This window comes from Hemicordylus capensis, chromosome 1 (genome assembly GCF_027244095.1).
Source record: "Hemicordylus capensis ecotype Gifberg chromosome 1, rHemCap1.1.pri, whole genome shotgun sequence".
Lineage (NCBI taxonomy): Eukaryota > Metazoa > Chordata > Lepidosauria > Squamata > Cordylidae > Hemicordylus > Hemicordylus capensis.
In genome coordinates, this window is record NC_069657.1 from 196,391,930 (window position 1) to 196,412,408 (window position 20,479).

At 42.9% G+C, this 20,479-nt stretch overlaps 1 protein-coding gene across 3 annotated transcripts in view; it reads right to left on the reverse strand.

Moving 5' to 3' along the window:
• Positions 1 to 2,461: 2,461 nt before the first annotated feature.
• The window catches only part of TLK1 (tousled like kinase 1), a 132,881-nt gene continuing 114,863 nt past the window's right edge, over positions 2,462 to 20,479 (reverse strand). For all 3 annotated transcript variants that reach the window (XM_053269560.1, XM_053269550.1, XM_053269569.1), the window contains 4 exons: positions 20,024 to 20,159; positions 18,354 to 18,465; positions 17,991 to 18,098; positions 2,462 to 4,236 (listed from right to left, as the gene is read on the reverse strand). In XM_053269560.1, the coding sequence (XP_053125535.1) occupies positions 4,060 to 4,236; positions 17,991 to 18,098; positions 18,354 to 18,465; positions 20,024 to 20,159 (533 nt within the window). In that variant the 3' untranslated portion in view covers positions 2,462 to 4,059. The remainder of the gene's footprint in view (positions 4,237 to 17,990; positions 18,099 to 18,353; positions 18,466 to 20,023; positions 20,160 to 20,479) is intronic.

The window sequence follows — 20,479 nt, forward strand, 5'->3', positions numbered from 1 at the left end:
CCAATAGCCAGGGATTATGGGAGATGAAGGCCAACATCTGCAGGAGGGATGAAGTTGAGCAGGCCTAGGTTAGAGTGTTGGACTAGGACCAGGAAGACCCAAGCTCACAGGTGACTCTGGGCCAGTCTCAGCCTAACCTGAAAGATCTTTCAGCCTAACCTACCTCACAGGGTTGTTGTGAGGATAAAAATAAGCATGTACTCTGAGCTTCTCGGAGGAAGAGCAGGATATAAATGAAACAAACAAACAAAGCTATTTTAAGACGGAAGCAGATGCAACAGATCTGTGATTGGATCTCCTGAAAATTTCTATATTTACTTTATAAAGAGCTTCAGGTTGTATATCTTGAGTAGCGGTGCTGGTCAAGAGGGTGTTTAACTCTTTGTCCTGATGCTGTTTTCCAAATCCCCTCCCAAAACAGTGCTATTACTGCCACTGGCAGGGAGAAACAGAGCCTTTGGATGGGGCGGTTTATAAATGAAATAAATAAATGTATAATCCTGGCACCTGTATATTTCCCAGTGGGACTAACAGCAGCTTCAAAAGGGAGATTTAAATATGGAAAACAGTCTGAGAGAAAAAGGGCTAACCACCCCCGCACCCCACAAGCAGTATCGCTGTTCTGAACTAAATCAGAGCTTCCCTCTCCCTAGTGACTTCTTTTAAAATACATGGAATTCCATCTCCCACATCACACCAATTTGGGCTCTTTGTCTCTCAAGACTATAGGAGTCTGAAATCTTATCAACATCATATCTTAAGACCAAGAAGATTGCTGCAGGACCTGGACCGATTAGACCAACATGCCTTCAGCCAGGTCTGTTCCACCTCTCCAGGCAGACACCACAGCAGGACTCCAGCCGGGTGGTGGGTGAAAATCTTCCAACACAATGCGCCATTGTTGCCCACAACAAGATCAGCTACTCCTTATCCCTTATGCAACAATGGCAGAAACTTGTCCTTGCTTTGATGCAGAACAGCTTGTAAGAGTGGCCTGTTAGCAACTTACATGCTTCAGTTTGTTTCATTTGGGTATTGAACGGACTGCAGACATGGCTGGATCAAGGCCAACTCAGCATAGCAGGGTAAACACCTGGCACAGCAATACTGTGCCTGAAGACCCGAAGACTCTGAAATGTGATCTCAATCAGCTACTGGTTCACTTGTTCTCTAGGATTAATAAAGCCACTTGGATTATCGTCCTAAACATGCATATTTGGACATTATACTGAAGTCGATGGAGCTTCTGAGTAAAGAGGACTAGGATCAGTCTCCAGTGTATGATACACTGCATGCTATATTGCACATTAATGTGAATGCCAAAAATTAAGCATGATTCCACTCCAAGACTCAACTTGTTTACTCCATCACCTTGTTAAATCAAAGGTGGCCCCCCACTTGCAAGTAAGTGCCAAGAAATGGGACAGCAGTGAAGTTAGACAAGGGGTGCTAACTGGTTTGCTTTGGCTCCCTTGGTCATCTAAATTGAATCCTGTATGCCAGACATCTGGGAAGTAACTGCTTGCACTTAAATCAAGGCAATCAAGAGATGCAAAGTTAGTTTGCTAATGCAATGAAAATGTCTTTAAACAAATTTTGTAGGAAATCCTCAAGGACGACGACAAAAATGCATGATCATTAATATTCCACCATGTCAGGAAAAGGTCGTTTTACACACAATCTCTCTTTCTCTCACACTCACAGACACCTCAAATCCCCTTTCCCAAAGAGGTAACAGCTTTTTTTTTTAAAGTAACAAAAAGATTGTATTTGATACAGCATTGTAAAAAATAGAAGAAGCCAAGCAGCATCTCCTACTTATCTGTCCCCAATACATTCCCTGATACTTCTCCTCCCCAACTCAGCTCTACAGTTAACAAGCACTCCACTCTTGTTGAGGTTCATTTCTGAGAAAAAGAGAGAAAAATTGGGACATAACATTCACTAGTGAGAACAATGTGTTATGGGGCGGCTAACAAATCAAGTTTATTATTATTATTTTTTATTAGTGCAAAAAATATCGTAAACAAGCACACCAATCAAGGCACTAATGAAGTGCTGAGGGAGCAGACTATAGTTCCTGGATTTGTAAGAGGCACACAGAGAAATGACGTCAAACACACTTGTAAGTATTGGTTCAACAATTACTTACAAGAGGACAAAATTGCATGAGTGACTTGTGCTTCCTGACTGCACGTTACTGCAGAATGGGACAAAGTGGGATTTGTGCATTTCATCTTCAGGAAGGAGGCTCAAGGCAGCTTCTGAAGCTTACAGATCTTGCTGCAGGAAAATACACAAGGCCTGCTTTACACTGCAGCACACAAGGCAACAGCTGGCTTCAAGATCAATCATCTAGGCAGTTAGGTCGAAAACAAGTGCCTTTTGATTGGGATCTGTCCTTGCAGTGCGAGAAAGGAACATGGCCCTTCATAGTATGGAGTAATAATTTGAAAATAACTTGAAATTCCAACTGTCATTATTTTATTACTGTTTTGGCTACATTCTCTACAATTTCAGCAGCATCTTGAAGAGACAGTTAATGTATCCTTATGTACAATGAAAACAAAATGGCTTGCAACATCAGAAACAAGAGCCACAGTTTAACTGTACAATATTAAATGAAAAACCTGTGGTAATACAGCCTCCCTTTCTGCAACATGGACAAAGTTACATACAAGTATTCAGCATTATGAATGTGACAGTAAAAGGAATCTTGTATGGGAGAGAGCTACTGCATTCTGAAAAAGGATTCTACCATACAAGGCAGTTAGAAAATGTTTCACATTTTAAAATATCTGTACAAGCCACAAGAAACATCTCTTTAGAGGAACATCTTCCCACCTTGTAGACAGAACTTCCAGAAACTGAGAATAACCATAAACAACTTCTACATCTAGTATCAACGTGCTCCAGCTCAGGAAACTGACTTCAATTGTACTGTATAGTTCCAACACAGATCGGTTTTACATGCCTTGATTGTTAATGAATTATCTACTTTCAGTCTCTCTAGGACGTACAGTTGACTTGCACCTTAAGGAGGTCATTCGATTTATTTTGCAAGAGCAAAAGCAACATCATTTAGCAGCAATTAAAAGCGCCTTCAATGAGACTTAAAAAAAATACAATATCCAATTAGAAAAAGCCATACTTTAAACATTTGTACAGGAATAAGTTGCTGAAATTTTTGAACTGAAAATATGACATCTGTACAACAATTTACAATAGAGTTAGAAGGGAATTTGTCATTATCCTGCATAGAAACATTGAACATGACTGGTTTGCTTTTGGTTACATACATGGCCTTTGTATATCCCTCCTCAAAAGCCTGGGTAGCGGTTATCAGCTGTCAACACCGCTAAGTATCACAATGCTATTTAAATAATTGAACTAGTTTCCAATCTAGTTTTTGCTACCTCACTGAAACAGCTATTTTTTTTTTAAAATCTCCTTTGGAAATAAAGTCATTTAACCAACCAACAGTTTTTAATTTCTCCCCAAACAAATGAATCAAAATACTAAATCACTTCTATCCAAAGAAACTAACACATACAGCTGTGTCACGCATCTTGACTTTGGTTTTTGAAATATTGACTTATTGGGAAGAAAAATTCTTTTGTTTAGCTTTCTTTGTCCAGGCACTGTGTTCTTCTGTGCACCCTTCTTTGCTTCTTTATTCAAATAATGAAAAGACTACCCTCCTCATTAGAACTCTCCTGTATCAACCAAAAGTATTAAAAAGATTATTTACAGTGTTCCCCTCCCCGCAAGCCCAACACACACCTTTTCTTCAGTCTTAAAACACAGTACATCTGCTTTGAGGCAACAGGCAATGTTGTCCTTCAATGTTTCCAGGGTGAAAATCAGAAGGGTATATTTCTTTCACAGACCATGATCCAGTCCCATCGTAGAAATGACATTTGGAGAAGGGTCGAAGTCTCAGAAAACCATTGTTAAGCTTGTCTTGTTGTGTCAAAACATGAACTGAGTGCTTTCAAATGAAAGTCAACTTGGTAAACTTCAAGAAGATAGCATGCCAGTCTTGCATGGGAAGCAGTTTCAGTAGGGAATAATGCTTGATATAGGTGCTGTGGGAGAGGCTGCCAGTCCAGTCATATGCAAGTTTCCTGAAGAATTTGATCTTCTCATGTGTGGGAGAAGGTAAGCATCATTAGCCAACTGGTGGACATCAAACCGGTCCTCCTTGCGGTATGCCAAACAACGCCTGATAAAGGCCTGGAGGGGGAAAGAAAAACACTATAATCTTTGGGGAATGAATGAGTTCTGCTTATGAACCACCTCTTCTGGTGGAAGACCTCTGCACTAAGATTCTAAAAAGAAAGATTTTAAGTGGTTCACTAGGATATTGACCCAACATTTTTAGTTTAATACTTTTAACTGTCATTTTTATTGTATGTTCCTAACTTTTGTAAACCGCCTTGGGATTGTTTTTAATGAAAGGCAGTATATAAATTTAACAATAAAATAAATAAAAAAAACATGGAGGGACAGTGGCAGGAAGCTTCTTACATCATGGGATGGTGCAGTGTAATGAATAGAAGCATGAGCTTTAAGTCCCTGATTCAAATTTCAGCTCAGCATTGAACTGAATTTTAGACAGAAAAGGACAATCCACTCCCTGCTACCGAATCTTCACCACACCCTGTGCTACACAAAAAAATATTGCTTAATCTAAGACACCTGAAGTGCTTTGGACACTGAATTTCCCCTCACAGCAAGTATCTGCAAGACCACACATGCACTACCCAATGATGCACAAAATGGCTACAGACATTTTCCAGGACCAGATATTTAAAAACAGACACAAGGCAGGAGACAGAACTAAACTGAGAATGCTACTAAAGAAAGCTAGAACTTTACATAGATGGAGATTTAAAATACTGACTTCAAGTAAAGGCTGAAAAGCTCAGTCATCCATTGTTGACAGTGCATAACATCCAGGATAAGTCTCATTGAAATTAATGGAACCGAAGTTCGTCATGACTAAATGGTACTTAGTTGTGATCAACTTGTCTGAAAGTTACCGAGTGTTTGCAATTTATTTAGATTTGCAATGTAAATAGCACTTTACTCCCATCTTTTTGCCAAACGCTGTTCATCTGTTGTACTAATATGACCGCATATTACTGGAAAACAGTACTTCAAGGACATGCAATGCCAAACAAAGCAGAAGCAATTTTTCATGAAAAGTCAATGAGAGAGAAAGAGAGAAACCTCACCACCACCCCTTTCAAAATGCTACACAAGTCTTTTGGAGTAGGGCTGCTATTTTGTCTTATGTATGGAATTTGGCATTATTTTCACAACCAGCCCTGAATTCCCAAGAATTTCAGAACCGGATTCAAGCAAATTTATGGTCTTTGTGATTGCAGATGTGTGAAAGAATATGGCAATCTCTTACAGAAGACTCAATTAACAAGCAACCGAGTGTGTGCCTCACATGACTAAATGGTCTATCATGTATTTTAGCCTCTCCTAACCATACCTGCCCAGCATCCATCATTACCCCATACATATCCTGAGCTCTTAGTTTGACCTTTTCTCCAAAAAAGCGATCCACAAAAAACCCTTTGGAATATTCCAATTCCAAAAAAAATCCACAAAAAACCCTTTGAAATATTCCAATTCAATAAATACAGGTGGACCTCATTATCAGCAATTTTGGTATCTGCAGTCAAGAAAATGACACCCGACCTCAGCAGACGAGGGGAGTGGGGAGACCCACATCGACCTCGCTTATCTGTGGGTCGGGGTGGCCGGAAATGACTGCAGAGATAATTTCCGGCTGCCATTTTAGGAATTGGAGCCACAAAATGGCTCCTGTCAAGAAAGGCCCAAACCCCATGATTTTTGGCCGTTTTGGTGCACACCATGACTCAAGGGGAGCAGCCGAGCAAGGTAAGAAGCCCCCCCCCGGTGAAAATTGGGCAATTTTCAGCCGATTTTCGGCCACAGTGCAACTTGGGGGGAATGGCAAAGACTGCTAAGGAGTTCCCTTTGCAAAAATCAGCCTATTACCAGCTGAAAATGGCCAAATGGAAACTTAACCCTTGTGATCCCATAGGGATCAATGCTTCTATATTCGTAGTTTCCATATCTGTGGCACAGCTGCGGAATGGAACCCCTATGAATATCGAGGTCCACCTGTAATTAAAAAAGCAAGCCCAGAACATACAAACGCCAGATATACGCAGAAAACAGAATTTCACATATTTTCTTGGACTACAGAGTTTTATTCTGAATAAAAACTTTTAACTGAATCTTCATTGTGTGGAATTTGCACTTTTCCAACCTGAAGAGCTACACTAGTGCTTGTCTGATATGGCTTCTCTTGTAAAATCTGTACCATATATAATCTTGGGACCCACAAAATCAAAAGACACACGTGCAGGTAGTTCCACAGGTGTCTAGCAGTTAAATGAGGAATATCCAAAGATTAGCCCCACAATGATTTGCACATAAATATCTGCTAGCTGAGCAGAGGCTGTTCTGGGTGTGCCCTGAGCACCATGAACTTCAGACTATTACAGAACCTCAGAGGTTGCTATGAAGCAGGTCCTTTCTAGACCCTGGTCTCTGTCATCTGTAGAATAAGGTTCAGAAGGAGAGACTTATGGGCATATTCTCCATTGCAGATTTTTTTCCCCTTATGCTGCTTAGCAGAGGAATCAGCTTCCTCTGCCCTTAAAACATCGTATTTTGTACTAAAAACACCCCCAAATTTTGTATTCAGAATAAATTATGTGAACATATTATTCAATTTTAAGGGCTAGCTTCAACATTTGAAATATTGTGTCAAGAATGGAGGTATGAACCAGGGTGGCCAGTAAGCAAAGAGACAGGGACTAGAAACCATGAGAGAAGCAGCAGTAGAGAGCAAAAAAGTATTTAACCAAGAAGCCCAGATGTGCACTGCAAGCCCAGTCTTGCAATGCTCACAGAACTTGTTTATCTTGGGTGGGGCTTGAACAGAAAAATCTCAGCTACTGCTTCCAAATAAACTAGCGCACTATGAGCATTAACAGGCTGCATTTTATGAACAAGTGCTTCTATGCGGAGTAAAATTAAAAGGTAAGACAGGTTAGTTACCTGTAGCTTATGATCTGGAGGTGATCTGTTGCCAGTCATGAGAAATTGGTTACTGTGCCTGCGCAAGGACCTTACGGATGGATTAACTAGCTCCTCTCTGGCACCCCTCCCTACCGTGCACGTGCTCCATGCCTTGCTTTTCTCGTCAGCCGGGCACCATTTTGTCTCAGTTTCTTGGACACCAGTCTGATGATAGTTTACCCACACAGCGTGGGATTCATTGATTGAGGTGGTAAGTCAGTCTTGTGTTGAAAATGCTGTAGCAGGGAGGTACGGGTGGGTCTCATGACTGACAACAGATCAGATCATAAGTTACAGGTAAGCAACCTGTCTAACTATCTGGAAGTGATCCGTTATGAGAAATGGCTGAATAGCTAGCTTTCCCCACTGGTGGAGGGTGCAGCTATTTCGCCCACTATTGGAGAACCCATTTCAGTACTTCTCTTCCAAAGTTGGCTTCCACAGCCAAACATAAGTTGACAGCATAATGTTTGATAAAAGGCAGGTGCGACGACCAGGTAGTCGCATCACAGATGTCTTTAAAGCGGAGGCCAGATAAATGTGCAGTGGAAGCAGCATACGCTCTCGTGGAGTGTGCTTTGATTAGTCTGGGAGGTTGTTGATTCTATAACTTGTACATTAGGAAAATGAGCTCCACCAGCCAGTGGGAAAGCCTCTGTCTGGAGATGGAAAGATCTCTACTCTTGCCTTTAAACAAGACAAAGAACATCTTCATCCACCTAATATTCACCATACGTTTCAGGCAGTAGAGCAGACAACGTTGTACATCGAGGTAATGTAAGGCCTTTTCCAAGCAAGACTCAGGATTTTGAAAGCAGGAGGGGAGAACGATATTCTGATTCAAGTGGAAGTCCGTGAACACTTTAGGCAGGAAAGCAGGGTCGGTACGTATCATGACCTTGTTAGGATAGAATTGTGTATATGGTGCATCTGCGTGCAAGGCAGTCAATTTGCTCACGCGTCTGGCGGTAGTAATTGCTATCAAAAAGGCAGTTTTAAGCATTAGGTAATGTAGACTGGCTTCATGAAGAGGCTCAAAGGGAGCTTCCATTATGGAGGCTAGAACCAGGAAAGACTCCATTGTTCCATAGGAGCACGGACGCTGGGGAGGAGGGATTATTAACACCCCTCAAAAACTTCTTGCACATTGGGTGCAAGAACATGGAGTGGCGTTGCCAGCCGGCATGCTTAGAAGAAATAGTGGCAAGGTGGACCCGAAGGGATACATTAGCTGAGCCAGCATCCTTCAAGCTAGTGAGATACAGGAGGACCTGAGTAGGAGCAGCTTTCAGTGGGCGCAAGCCATGATCCTTTGCGTACACTGTGAAACGCTTCCACTTACTCGTGTAACTCTTTTGAGTGGAAGCTCTAGAGTTGAGAAGAATATTCTTCAATAGCTGACCTTCCAGGCCGCAAGGTGGCATTGCCAGAACCTAAGGGGTATACTCGTGGGTCAAATGGGCCGTAAGCCAGAATTTGGCTTTTTAAAAGCCAAATCTGGCCACCTAGAGAGCCACAAGGTTCGTAGTGACGGGTGCAAGATTTTCCCCACGTCTCTCGACAGCAAGTCCGGTTCCAGACGTAGGTGAGAAAAGTTGCCATTTGTCACTCTGAGTAGCGACACAAACCAAGTTTGGCGTGGCCACCAAGGTGCTATTAAGATGGCTTGTGCGTTGTTGCGTATCAGCTTGCCAACTACCCTGTTGAGCAAGGGTAGAGAGGGAAACAGGTAAAGTAGGTTCCCCGCTCGGTGATGTTGAAAAGTCCCCTAGGGAGGCATGTCCAATGCCCACTCTGGAACAGTATCGCAGAAATTTCTTGTTCGTTGCTGAAGCAAAGACGGAAGACCCCACTTCTGTATAAGACGGTCCAGACAGGATTGTTCCAATTCCCATTCATGTTGTTGCTGGCTGTCGAAGGTTCTGCTGAGATCATTGGCCAAGATGTTTTGCAGCCCCTTGATGTGAAGAGCCGTAACGAAGATGTTTCTGGAGATGCACCAAGTCCATAGCTGGGAACTTAGGGCTCAGAGAGATTGGGACACTGTGCCCCCTTGACGGTTCACATAGGCTATCACCATAGAATTGTCCATCAGTAACTGCACAATCACATTTTGAAACATGGGGGCAAAAGACTTGAGAGCCAAGTAAGCAGCCATCAACTCCAAAAAGTTGATGTGCATGCAGCGTTGGTGTACCATTCAAAGACCTTGTACGTGGTGATTGCTGCAATGGGCTCCCCAACCGACGAGGGACGCATCGGAGGTGACACAGAGTGACAAAGCTGGAGTGACAAAGGGAACGCCGCTCAGAAGGTTCGTTCTTCCACCAAGTTAGGGATTTCAATATCCACGGAGGAATGTCAAGGAGCATCCCCTGGCCGTCAACATTCAGCCGGAAGACCTGAAGGTACCACAGTTGAAGGGGTTGCATCCATAAGTGGGTGTAGAGAAATGTGGATTTGCATGAGGCCCAGTAATCTCTGGATCTGATCAGCATGTTGGCAAGGGTCATGTTCGAAGTGACTGATGAGTGTGGAAATCTGTCAAAACCTGTCCAGAAGGAGGTAGGCCCATTTCGTTTGAGTATCCAACTGGGCACCTATGAAGTCTATAGTCTGAACTGGCTGAAGTCTGGACTTGGCCCAGTTGATTTGGATCCCCAAGTTGTGCAGGAGACAAAGCATGAACTGGATAAGGGATTCCAATTTGCATTTGTCTCTGTGCACTAAGAGAAAACTGTTGAGGTGCGGGAAGACAGTGATTCCTGGAGTCCTCAAGTGGCAACAATCACAGACGTATATTTTGTAAAAACTCTTGGTGCTGTGGATAACATGAAGGCTAGCACCCTGTATTGGAATACTAAACCTTCTATAGCAAACCTGAGGAATTTGCAATGATTGCTCTGGTTCTCGATATGAAAATACGCGTCCATGAGATCTAATGTGGCAAGCCACTCCTCATTGTCCAGGAGCGGAAGAATTCCCTGCAACGTTGTCATATGGAATTTTCACATATCCACATATTGGTTCAGGTTGCGGAGATCCATAATGGCTCCGATTCCCCCATCCTTCTTGGGGATGAGGAAGTAACAGGAATAAAATCCCCGCAGGCGATCTGTCAGCCACACCAGGACTACTGCACCCTTCTCCAACAAGGCATGTACTTCTTGCCACAGAGCTGGAGTTGGAGAGGTGGACTTGATGCCCTCGAAACTTGGCAAAGTTATGAATTCGATTGCGTAGCCAGAATTGATTATTCAAAAGGACCCACTGGTCCAATGTTATTTGGTGCCATGCCACAAGTGGCCAGTGGAGTGGTGTTCAAGGTGTCGGCTGGCAGTGATGGTGCAAGCAGTGGACAGTCTCCCAGATCAAAGTGACTGCTTGGAGGTGTCCTTGGTGGTACAAGGACCTTGATTCTTGGTACTTTGACCATAACTTTTATTATGGTACGGTTTAAAGGGCTTTCGATAGTCCTTTCGGTCCTGGTATTTAGAAACGCATTGGTGGTTATATGATCTGTAGCGGGAAGAGCCCCGTGAAGACGTGGTTGCAGCCAAGAAGCTTCTAGCTGTAAATTTGGATTTTTAAAGCGTCTCCATAGTTGAGTCAGTAGACTCGCTGAAAAGACTCCTTCCATCGAATGGAAGGTGTTCAATACGGTCCTTCATTTCCAGGGTAAGAGTAGTGCATCTTAGCCAAGAGTGACGTCAAAGAGAAACCGCAGTCGTCATAGTCCTGGACTCAGTTTCAGCCAAGTGCTTACATGTGCTTAACTGCTGACAAGTGAGATGAGCGCACTTTGTAAGCATGTCATCAGACTTTTTGATGAGGTCTTCCATAGTAGAAGTTCATTACAGAACGAGTCCCAAAGAACGTAATTATAGCGGGCCATGCAGGCTGCGTAGTTCGCTATGTGAATGGAGAGACTCATAGTAGAGTAAATATGCGGCCCCCAAACATTGGATTTTCCTACCCTCTTTGTTAAAGGGGGTAGTGTGGCGGTGGCCAGGTTTAGAAGAGGCACAGTCCATTACTAAGGAATTGGGAATGGGGTGTTTAAGTAAGTAGAGGTTGTCTTCTTCTTGCACATTATAAAGTGTCTCTAAATGGGTCGATGTTTGCAAGACATCCCTGGAAATTTTAGCCACCTTGGTTATAACAGACAACATAGGCAACACAATTGGCTGTGTGGATTGCAGGGTTGCCAATATTTTATAGACAGGGTCCTGTAGGTCAGAAGCAGGACATTTGATCTCAAGTTCAAGCATCTCCACCATTTGTTGAATCATCTTAGTGTATGATTTCAGTTCTTCGCTGGGAGACATGGAAGGCCTTGGAGGCACATCTGAAGGCGGATCAGAAGGATGTTTTGGTGTGTCACTGTCACAGTCAGTGTCCATGTCAGAGGATCCAGAGGAATCATAGGAATCTTCCTCATAAGACTCCAAGGGCTCAACTGGGGCAGGTGGAGCCTGCGGACGGGCAGGTCCGGAACCGGCCCAACAGGAGCAACCGGCAGCTGAGGTGGCTCTGTCAGTAACGCGGGGGTGGCAAGTGGCATTGGTGTCATCTGAACACTGGCTCATGAGCACAGGTGGTACAGGGGGTTTAGGGGGCAGCGTTGCAAGAGGCTGGACAGGTGGCACAAGTTGTGGTGCAGGAAGCACAGGTTGACAAGACAACATGCCTTGCAGAATCCGCTGAGTTTTTCATAATTGGAACTCTGCCCAATCCAACTGTGCGGATGGAGAAATATTGTGCCTAAACCCACAGGCATGAATGGGTTCCTTTGGAGGTACCAAAGGAGGTGGCACAAAGGAAGGCGTTGGTTTCAAGGGCAAAGCAGTGGCAGGTGGAATGATTGTTGGCACCATATAGGTGGAAGATCTGGCTCCAATCCAAAGAGGAGACTTTGAAGACATCTTTGGAATGGGTACATCGCTGATGACATTGAGCTCACTCCAAACCAGGAGTGAGGAATCCCTGGAATGTAGAACCCGAAGGGGTAGTCGTGGTGGAGTCCAAAGCACTCAACAGGGACTTGGCAGTACCCTCATCTAACAAGGCACCGTCTGCGGTATCGAAGAGCATAAGAGGCGATTTCAAGGGTGTCCTCGCAGGTGAGAGACAGAGCAGTTTATGCTTTTGTGGAACAATAACATTCGTCGAAGATGGATTAGCATGTTGCGAGATGCCGGCGTTGGTATCGACCTTTGACATCGAGGAAGTTGAAGGGAAGACTGAAGTAGTCAGAATTGGGGAAACCGGTGTCGACATCGATGCTGAGATGGCAGTTGTTGTTGAGATCAACGGGATGGTTGGAAGCACTGAACACGACAGAGTCGAAAGAGGCACAAAAAGACCAGCCCGAATCAGCAGAAGGTGGCTTCGACAGGCTTGACGACGGCACCGGTGGTCGATACTGGACTGTCGATGGCAAGGGGGTCCTTGACCCTGGAGAATGAGCTGACTTTGACTTATGCTTTTTTGGAGGTGGTGAGTTGCCATCGGAGGCCACACGATGCTGTTTGCGCTTCTTATGCCCGTGGTCAGAAGACTTGGGCTTCTTGAAGACAATCTCCTTGAGATTATCCCACAGGGTATGAGACTGTGTGCGCACAGACCCTTGGGCAGACACTGAAAGAGGGCCTGTCGACATCGATGTCAATTCTGGCCTCAACAGACGTAGCACGTTTCCGTAGAGAGCAGCTCTGAGGCACAAAGAGCGATTCTTCAGTGTTTGCTTCAAAAAGGACCTTCAAATCCTACAAGAAGCGGGGACATGTTGCTCACCCAAACAGAGTAAACAGAGTTCATGTTCATCAGTTGAGGGAAGTTTCGCACGACACTGAGAGCAATGTTTAAACGCCGTTTTCTTTCTCTCAGCCATGACTTTTCTGACAGCAAAGCTGTGGAAGGGAGTTGTCAAGTCCGAATCAAAGTCTCAAGAACAGTCAACTTACAATCCAAAGTCAAAGTACCGAAAGTTCAAATATCTGAGAACGAAGTCCAAGGGAAAGACAAAGAATAGTCGAGGTCACAGTCCGAGTTACCACTAGAAAATTTGTCTGAAGTAACACTCTCTTTTCTAAAACTGAGGAGCAATGAACCAGAGGTCTCAACACATCAGTGGTCGAAAAGAAACTGAAACAAAATGGTGCATGGCTGCCAAGAAAACCAAGGCATGGAGCATGTGCATGTCAGGAAGGGGCGCCCGAGAGGAGCTAGTTAATCCATCCGTGAGGTCCCTGCGCATGCGCAGTAACCCATTTCTCATGATGACAACGGATCACTTCCAGATTTTGTAACTTCTCTCCTCTTATATCAAAAGTAAGGGTAGGGCTCTCTCTAACCTTTGACCTATAGAAATGATACGCCATCTCAGGATCTTTCTTGTACCACCATCCTCCAGACTAGAAACATGTGGTTAAAAACTAGCCTCTTGGTTATGTCTGTACTGGTTCACAAGGCATATATGCATTAAATATGCCTTGTGTATATATGCATTAAATATGCCTAAGGTTTCAAGTTGGCTCTGCCAGCTATTGTTGATGCTCTGGTGCAAACTTGGAATAATGAACTCACCAAAGCAGTAGACACAATCGCTTCTAAGCGTACTCTCAGTGTACTCTTTAACCTGCTTCAAAATTAACCCTGTGGTATTTAGAAGAATAAGCTGAAGCGGTAAGGTAGACAATGAGAGAGCAAATGGAGAAAGACTCAACTCAAATCCGAAGAGTTACAACATACTGCGCATGTGAAGATCTATGCTCTGGCAATATGTGCAGCTAAGAAGCCATTCTTTTCTGCCCTCATTGCTTCTGCAAGTTCACGTCCAGCAGAGTTGTCTAGGGTTGTGAGAGAGTTAGTATGAGCCCAATCCCCCTTGAATCCAGATTTGGAACCATCAGTCACCTGATGTGACACTTTTAATGATTTTTTCACAGACAAAATCTCTCATATTTGGGCCGAACTGGATTCCACAATTAGAGCAGAGTCCATTATGGAGGTATCCAGCAACTCCTCTTATAGGATCAGACTGGATCACGTTCAGCTTGTGATTCCTTAGGATGTGGACAAGTTGCTTCGGACTGCACGTCCTGCCACCTGTTCTCTTGACCCTTGCTCAACTTGGCTTATTTTAACTAACAATCAGATTATTAGAGAGAGTCTGGTAAACATCACAAATGCTTCTCTGAGGGAGGGTAGGATGCCTCCTTGTCTTAAGGAGGCTATCATTCAACCATACTAGAAAAACCCTACATTGGACCCCTCAGGCAACTATAGGCCACTCTCTAAACTCCCATGGTTGGGCAAGGTGAATGAGAGGGTGGTGGCTTCTCAGCTCCAGACAGTCTGGGAGGAAACATTATCTTGACCCATTTCAAAAGGCAGGCTATGGGGTTAAGACTGCCTTGGTTGGCCTGATGGATAATCTCCAATTAGGTATTGGCAGAGGGAGTGTGATTCTGCTAATCCTTTTAGATCCCTTGGCAGCTTTTGATACCATCAACCATGGTATCCTTCTGGGTCACCTGAGGGAGATGGTATTGGGTGGGATAGGGTTTTGTTCCTACCTTTCTGGCAGATTCCAAATTGTGTCATTTGGAGACTGTTGCTCTGCAAAGTGAGAGTTACTGTATGGAGTTCCACAAGGCTCCATACTGTCTCCAATGCTCTTTAACATCTACATGAAACCACTTGGAGAAATCATCAGGAGATTTAGTTCAGGGTGTTATCAATATGCTGATGACACCCAAATCCCTATCAACTTCATCAGGAAATAACTTTTCTGATTCATTTAACTTCCCTAAATGCATGACTGGAGGCAGTGATGAGCTGGATGAGGGATAACAAACTGAAGTTGAATACAAATAAAACGGAGATACTGACCCCACACAGGGGTCAAGACCCAAGAGATGGTTTAGATCTGCCTGTTCTGGATGGGGTTAAACTCCCCCTGAAAGATCAGGTATGTAGCTTGGGAGTGCTCCTAGATCCAAAACTTAGGTTGAAGCAGTGGCCAAGAGCATTTTTAATCAGCTTTGGCCGATACATCAGCTACCCCCATTTCTGGAGGTAAATGTATTTATTTTATTTTATTTTATTTATAAACTGCCCCATCCAGAGGCTCTGGGCGTTGTACAACAACTTTTTAAAGAGACATAAAACCCACAATTCAAACACAATGCTAAATTCAGAAACAATTAAAACCATTTAAAAATAATAATAATAATTCGATTTCTATACCGCCCTTCCAAAAATGGCTCAGGGCGGTTTACAAAGAGAAATAACAAATAAGATGGCTCCCTGTCCCCAAAGGGCTCACATTCTAAAAAGAAACATAAGACACACACCAGCAACAGTCACTGGAAGTACTGTGCTGGGGGAGGATAGGGCCAGTTACTCTCCCCCTGCTAAATAAAGAGAATCACCACGGTAAAAGGTGCCTCTTTGCCCAGTTAGCAGGGGTAAAATACTTTTTATTAAAAAAACACTTTACAACCCTTGGAAGGCCAGGCCAAACAAATAGGTTTTTAGGGCTCTCTTAAAGGCCGACAGCGAGCCTAAACTGTGGATATCTGCTGGGAGTGCATTCCATTGACCAGGAGCAGCTACAGAAAAGGCCCGGTTCCGAGTTGCCACCAGACATACCGGTGGTAACTGGAGACAGACCTCTCCAGATGACCTCAATGAGCGATGGGTATCATACCGAAGAAGGTGCTCTCTAAGGTAATCTGGACCCAAGCCGTTCAGAGCTTTAAAAGGTAATAACCAGCACTTTGTATTTTGCCCAGAAACATATCAGCAGCCAGTGCAGCTGTTTTAAGACAGTCATAATATGGTCTCTCCGGGTTACCTCAGAGACCAATCTGGCTGCCGCATTTTGAACTAACTGAAGTTTCCGAACTACGTACAAAGGCAGCCCCACACAGAGCGCATTGCAGTAGTCGAGCCTGGAGGTTACCAGCTGATGCACCACTGTTTTGAGATCGTTCTCTTCAAGAAATAGATGCAGCTGTCGAATCAGCCGAAGCTGATAGAAAGCACTCCCAGCCATAGCCTCCACCTGAGATACCATGGTGAGACTTGGATCCAAGAGCACTCCCAAGGTGCGTACCTGTTCCTTCTGGGGGAGTGTAACCCCATCCAGCACAGGAAGATCTAACTCATCCCTTATATTCTGATCCCCCACAATGAGCACCTCCATCTTGCTTGGATTCAGCTTCAATTTGTTATCCCTCATCCAGCCCATTACTGCTTATAGGCAGGCATTTAGGGAGTGAATGCCATTTCCTGATGATGATGATGATGATAAGGAGAAATAGATTTCGGTGTCATCAGCATACTGATAACACCCTGCACCAAATCTCCTGATGACCTCACTCAGTGGTTTCATGTAAATATTAAAAAGCATTGGTGACAGAATGGAGCTCTGAGGGACTCCATATAATAGCTCCTGATTTAAAGAGGAACTGTCACCAAGCTCCACCATCTGGAATCTGCCTGAGAGATAGGAGCAGAACCACTGCAAAGCACTGCCTCCTATCCCCAATTCCCCTAGCCAATCTAGAAGGATACCATGGTCAATGGTATCAAACACCACCAAGAGATCCAAAAGAACCAACCGAGTTACACTCCCTCTGTCGATTCCCCGGTAAAGGTCATCCATCAGGCCAACCAAGGCAGACTCAACCCCATATCCCGCTCTAAAGCCAGTTTGAAATGGGTCTAGATAATCAGTTTCCTCCAAAACCACCTGGAGCTGGTTAGCCACCACTCTCTCAGTCACCCTGCCCAACCATGGGAGATTGGAGACCGGCCTATAACTGTCCAGCACGCACCGCCTCTGCATAAACCTTCAAATGGGCTCTATGTTGTGTTCTGTCACATTCAAGCCGAGTTCTCCTCCACTTGCGCTCCAGGTGCCTACCTTGCTGCTTCATACCCCATAACTCTTCTGTATACCAAGGGGCCACTTCTAAAGCAGATTGGAATGGATGCTTAGGAACGATCGTGTCTACTGCCCTGGTGAGTTCCCTATTCCAGGTTCCCACCAGGGCATTGAAAGAATCGCTGGCAGGACCAACATCAGAACCAAAAAACCAGAAACATCATCAAAAATTACCTTAGAACAGTGATACATTGTCAAAATAAGGGCTTCTCCATCTCTGATTGCTTTTAAAAAGACCCTAAAGACACACCTCAAGTTCTTTCAGGCTTTTAATTAAAATTTAGTTTTAAATTGTTTAATTAATGGTATTTATTCTGTTTTACATTTGTTGTATTTCGATTATGTACACTGCATAGAAATACATATATCAGGTAGTATATACATATAAATAAATAAAATAGGCAGTGGTAATGATAGCAAAACAGTAAGCGAGAAATTGATCTAAAGCACTATGGGATACTCTGGAAAGAAAACCACTAATAAAGGCTACAGGATGAAATAATGGACTCCTCTGTTTAATCCTATTGGAATATCAAAAACCAATATAAATGTTCAAACAATTTGCTAAATGAGATACTGCAAACTGGAATATTTGTCTATTTTTCATAAATAATTTAGCTTACTAGCAGATAATTGTTTCATAATACAAGTGGAAGAAAACATATACTACACATACACACAGAATAATGTATGTGCATGAGAAAGAAGATGCAATAAAAATGTTTACTTTATATTTTGATACATTTCTGTCAATTACTTTCTAGCTGCACTAACCTATTCACATTGTATTGCAGATTGCTTCTAAATATCACCCCTTTGTGTTATACTGAACATAATTCAGTCTTGAGATAGTTCACATTATATTTCATTAGAATGTACAGCTTACGTCCATGAACATTACCTTGGCTTCATTGCTTACTACAGGCTTCACTGGGAACTGTACTTCAGTGGCTTTTAATATTGTATTTTCTTGAAGTATATCTTGTTGGGACTGGTTATGACCAAATGGCTGGAGGAAAAGAAATTCAGACTTCATGATGTAAAACATCCCAGAAATTTAATGTCAGCAATGTCACTTAATGTCATGCTATTTAAAAGTAGCTTTCAGAATGCTGAGAAATATAAGTGGACATAAGCTAAACTGCAATACCTACTTACAGAAATAAATCTTTTCAAAAGATCAGATTGGAGACCTTTTAGACAAACACTAAGCATACACTGGAAAACTCTGCATTTATTAACTCATTTATGTGTTAGTTTTTACCTTTCGACCATACAGACACTGGAAAAAGATTACTCCAACTGACCACACATCCACCTTGTTAGAAATCTTTGGTGGCTCTTTGCCCACAACGAAGCATTCTGGAGGTAAATACCTACAAGAAAAAGAAAGCCAGTCACTGCAATTGACACACTTAACATCATTTCCACTGGTGCATATTACATAGATAAACTCAGTTAAAAGATTGCTGAGTGCAGATAACTACAGGGAAACCTCATGAAAAACCTGTAACATGCTTTCCCAACGCACATCTGCTATCATTGGTAAAAGCATACGGAAACCATTATTCAATCTTCAAAACCCAAAGGGTTCAATATTTTGATGCTGAGTTTTATCCATTCTGCTTATCCTCCAAAAAAGAATTGGAAACCCACTTTTCCAATTCTTTTTTGGAGGATAAGCAGAATTTTGATTTTACATTTGTTGTATTTCGATTATGTAAGCAAACTATTATGCAAGCAAATTTCGATTATGCAAGCAAATTTCGATTATGCAAGCAAAACCCACAGCTTGCTGACTGGAGTGCAATGGCAAAAAACTGGCTTTGCCCAACCAGCAAGTCTGAGAGGGAGCCCGAGTTTGTGAGTCTAAGGTTCAGACTCCACAATCAAATCATGGAGTAGAATTCAGACTTGAATGCACAGAAAATGCAGATTAGAAAATTGTAACCACATCTATGTATGTAAGCAAGCATATATTATTCACTAAAAATCAAGTTACGCATTCAATATATTTTATTCAAATCGTTATATCAGGGGAATGCTATGTTTGATCATTTAACAGTGAAGAACACAACAATTTCCACAAACACAATAGAGGCACAGGCTGCCATACTGGATTAAAAAGCTACATCTTGCCCACTATTCCCTTTTTCAAAAGAAACAATGCTTCATGTTTAAAAAAACCACAATGAGCTTTGTATGAATTGAAGGTGATGACTGCTCAACTAGAAACTAGACAACAGAACCCCAGAGTAACTTTGAACGAACATTTCCACAGCTCTTACTTATATTCAGTTTTTACTAATCTAAGTTAGAAGAGGAAGCCTGTATTAGCATCTGTAATACACAGCTGCTTGGGACAGACAGACTGTGACCCACCCACAACTCCCAAATCAAACCACAAAAGACAGAAACATACCATTTGCACAGGTAGGTTCCAGACCTTTTCCAAACCACCAAAAAAGTCCCCAACTCCAGAAAAATGCATTAATGCCCCAGAAAATGCAAGAATACTCTCCCATTGGATAGTATGGATCATAAGACCTCATAAAGCTAGGAAAAGACTAAAGTCATAGCAACACAAGACGTTAATATGCTTGCAAACTGTTTTTCTAGTCTATACTAAATTTACCAAAGGACAACAAATTCTTTCCATCTACCACAGCTACACTGTTCCCTCTAAGGCATGTGCACATGCACGCGCTCACAAGTTTTTGGATGTCTGCTTAGTTCATTTTAGATCCTGCTCAGGTTGAATCAAGAAGGCTCCATTCTGAATGCAGGTGCACAAACACTGCCTTGATACTGCCGCCCAGAACAAAACTCATTCCGCACAGAGATGAAAAAAATTAGAGGGACCACTGCACACCTGCTGTCAGGTATATACATATGTTTCATATGAATTTGTCAAATGGGAGGAAATAAGATTACCAGTAAGTCCCAGCCCCTTGTGAAGTTAGATCCATTCCATCCACACCATAGCTATCATCATCCATTATCTTGGACAGGCCAAAGTCTGTGATTTTTATTTCTCCGCATGCTGTTCCATCCACCAGAAGGATGTTTCCTACCAAAAGGGACACAGCTCATTAAACAAATAAACTGAGCTCCACAATAATGCACAATCATAGCATCTCAGAAGAGGACAGAAGCAGTTTTACAGAATTGATATAAAACAGAAATACCCTAAGCAGAAATAGGAATTCACGTATGAATGGTTTACTTGTGAAACTTTCTTTTGTACAGACATATATGGGGATCACTTCAAAAATCATCCTGCAAGAGGAGACAGCTGTGTCGCAGTTATCTCCGGGCAAAAATGTCCACCATTAACCCTTCCCAAACATCATCTTGTTTACTGCATAGATGCTTCAGTTATCATGGATT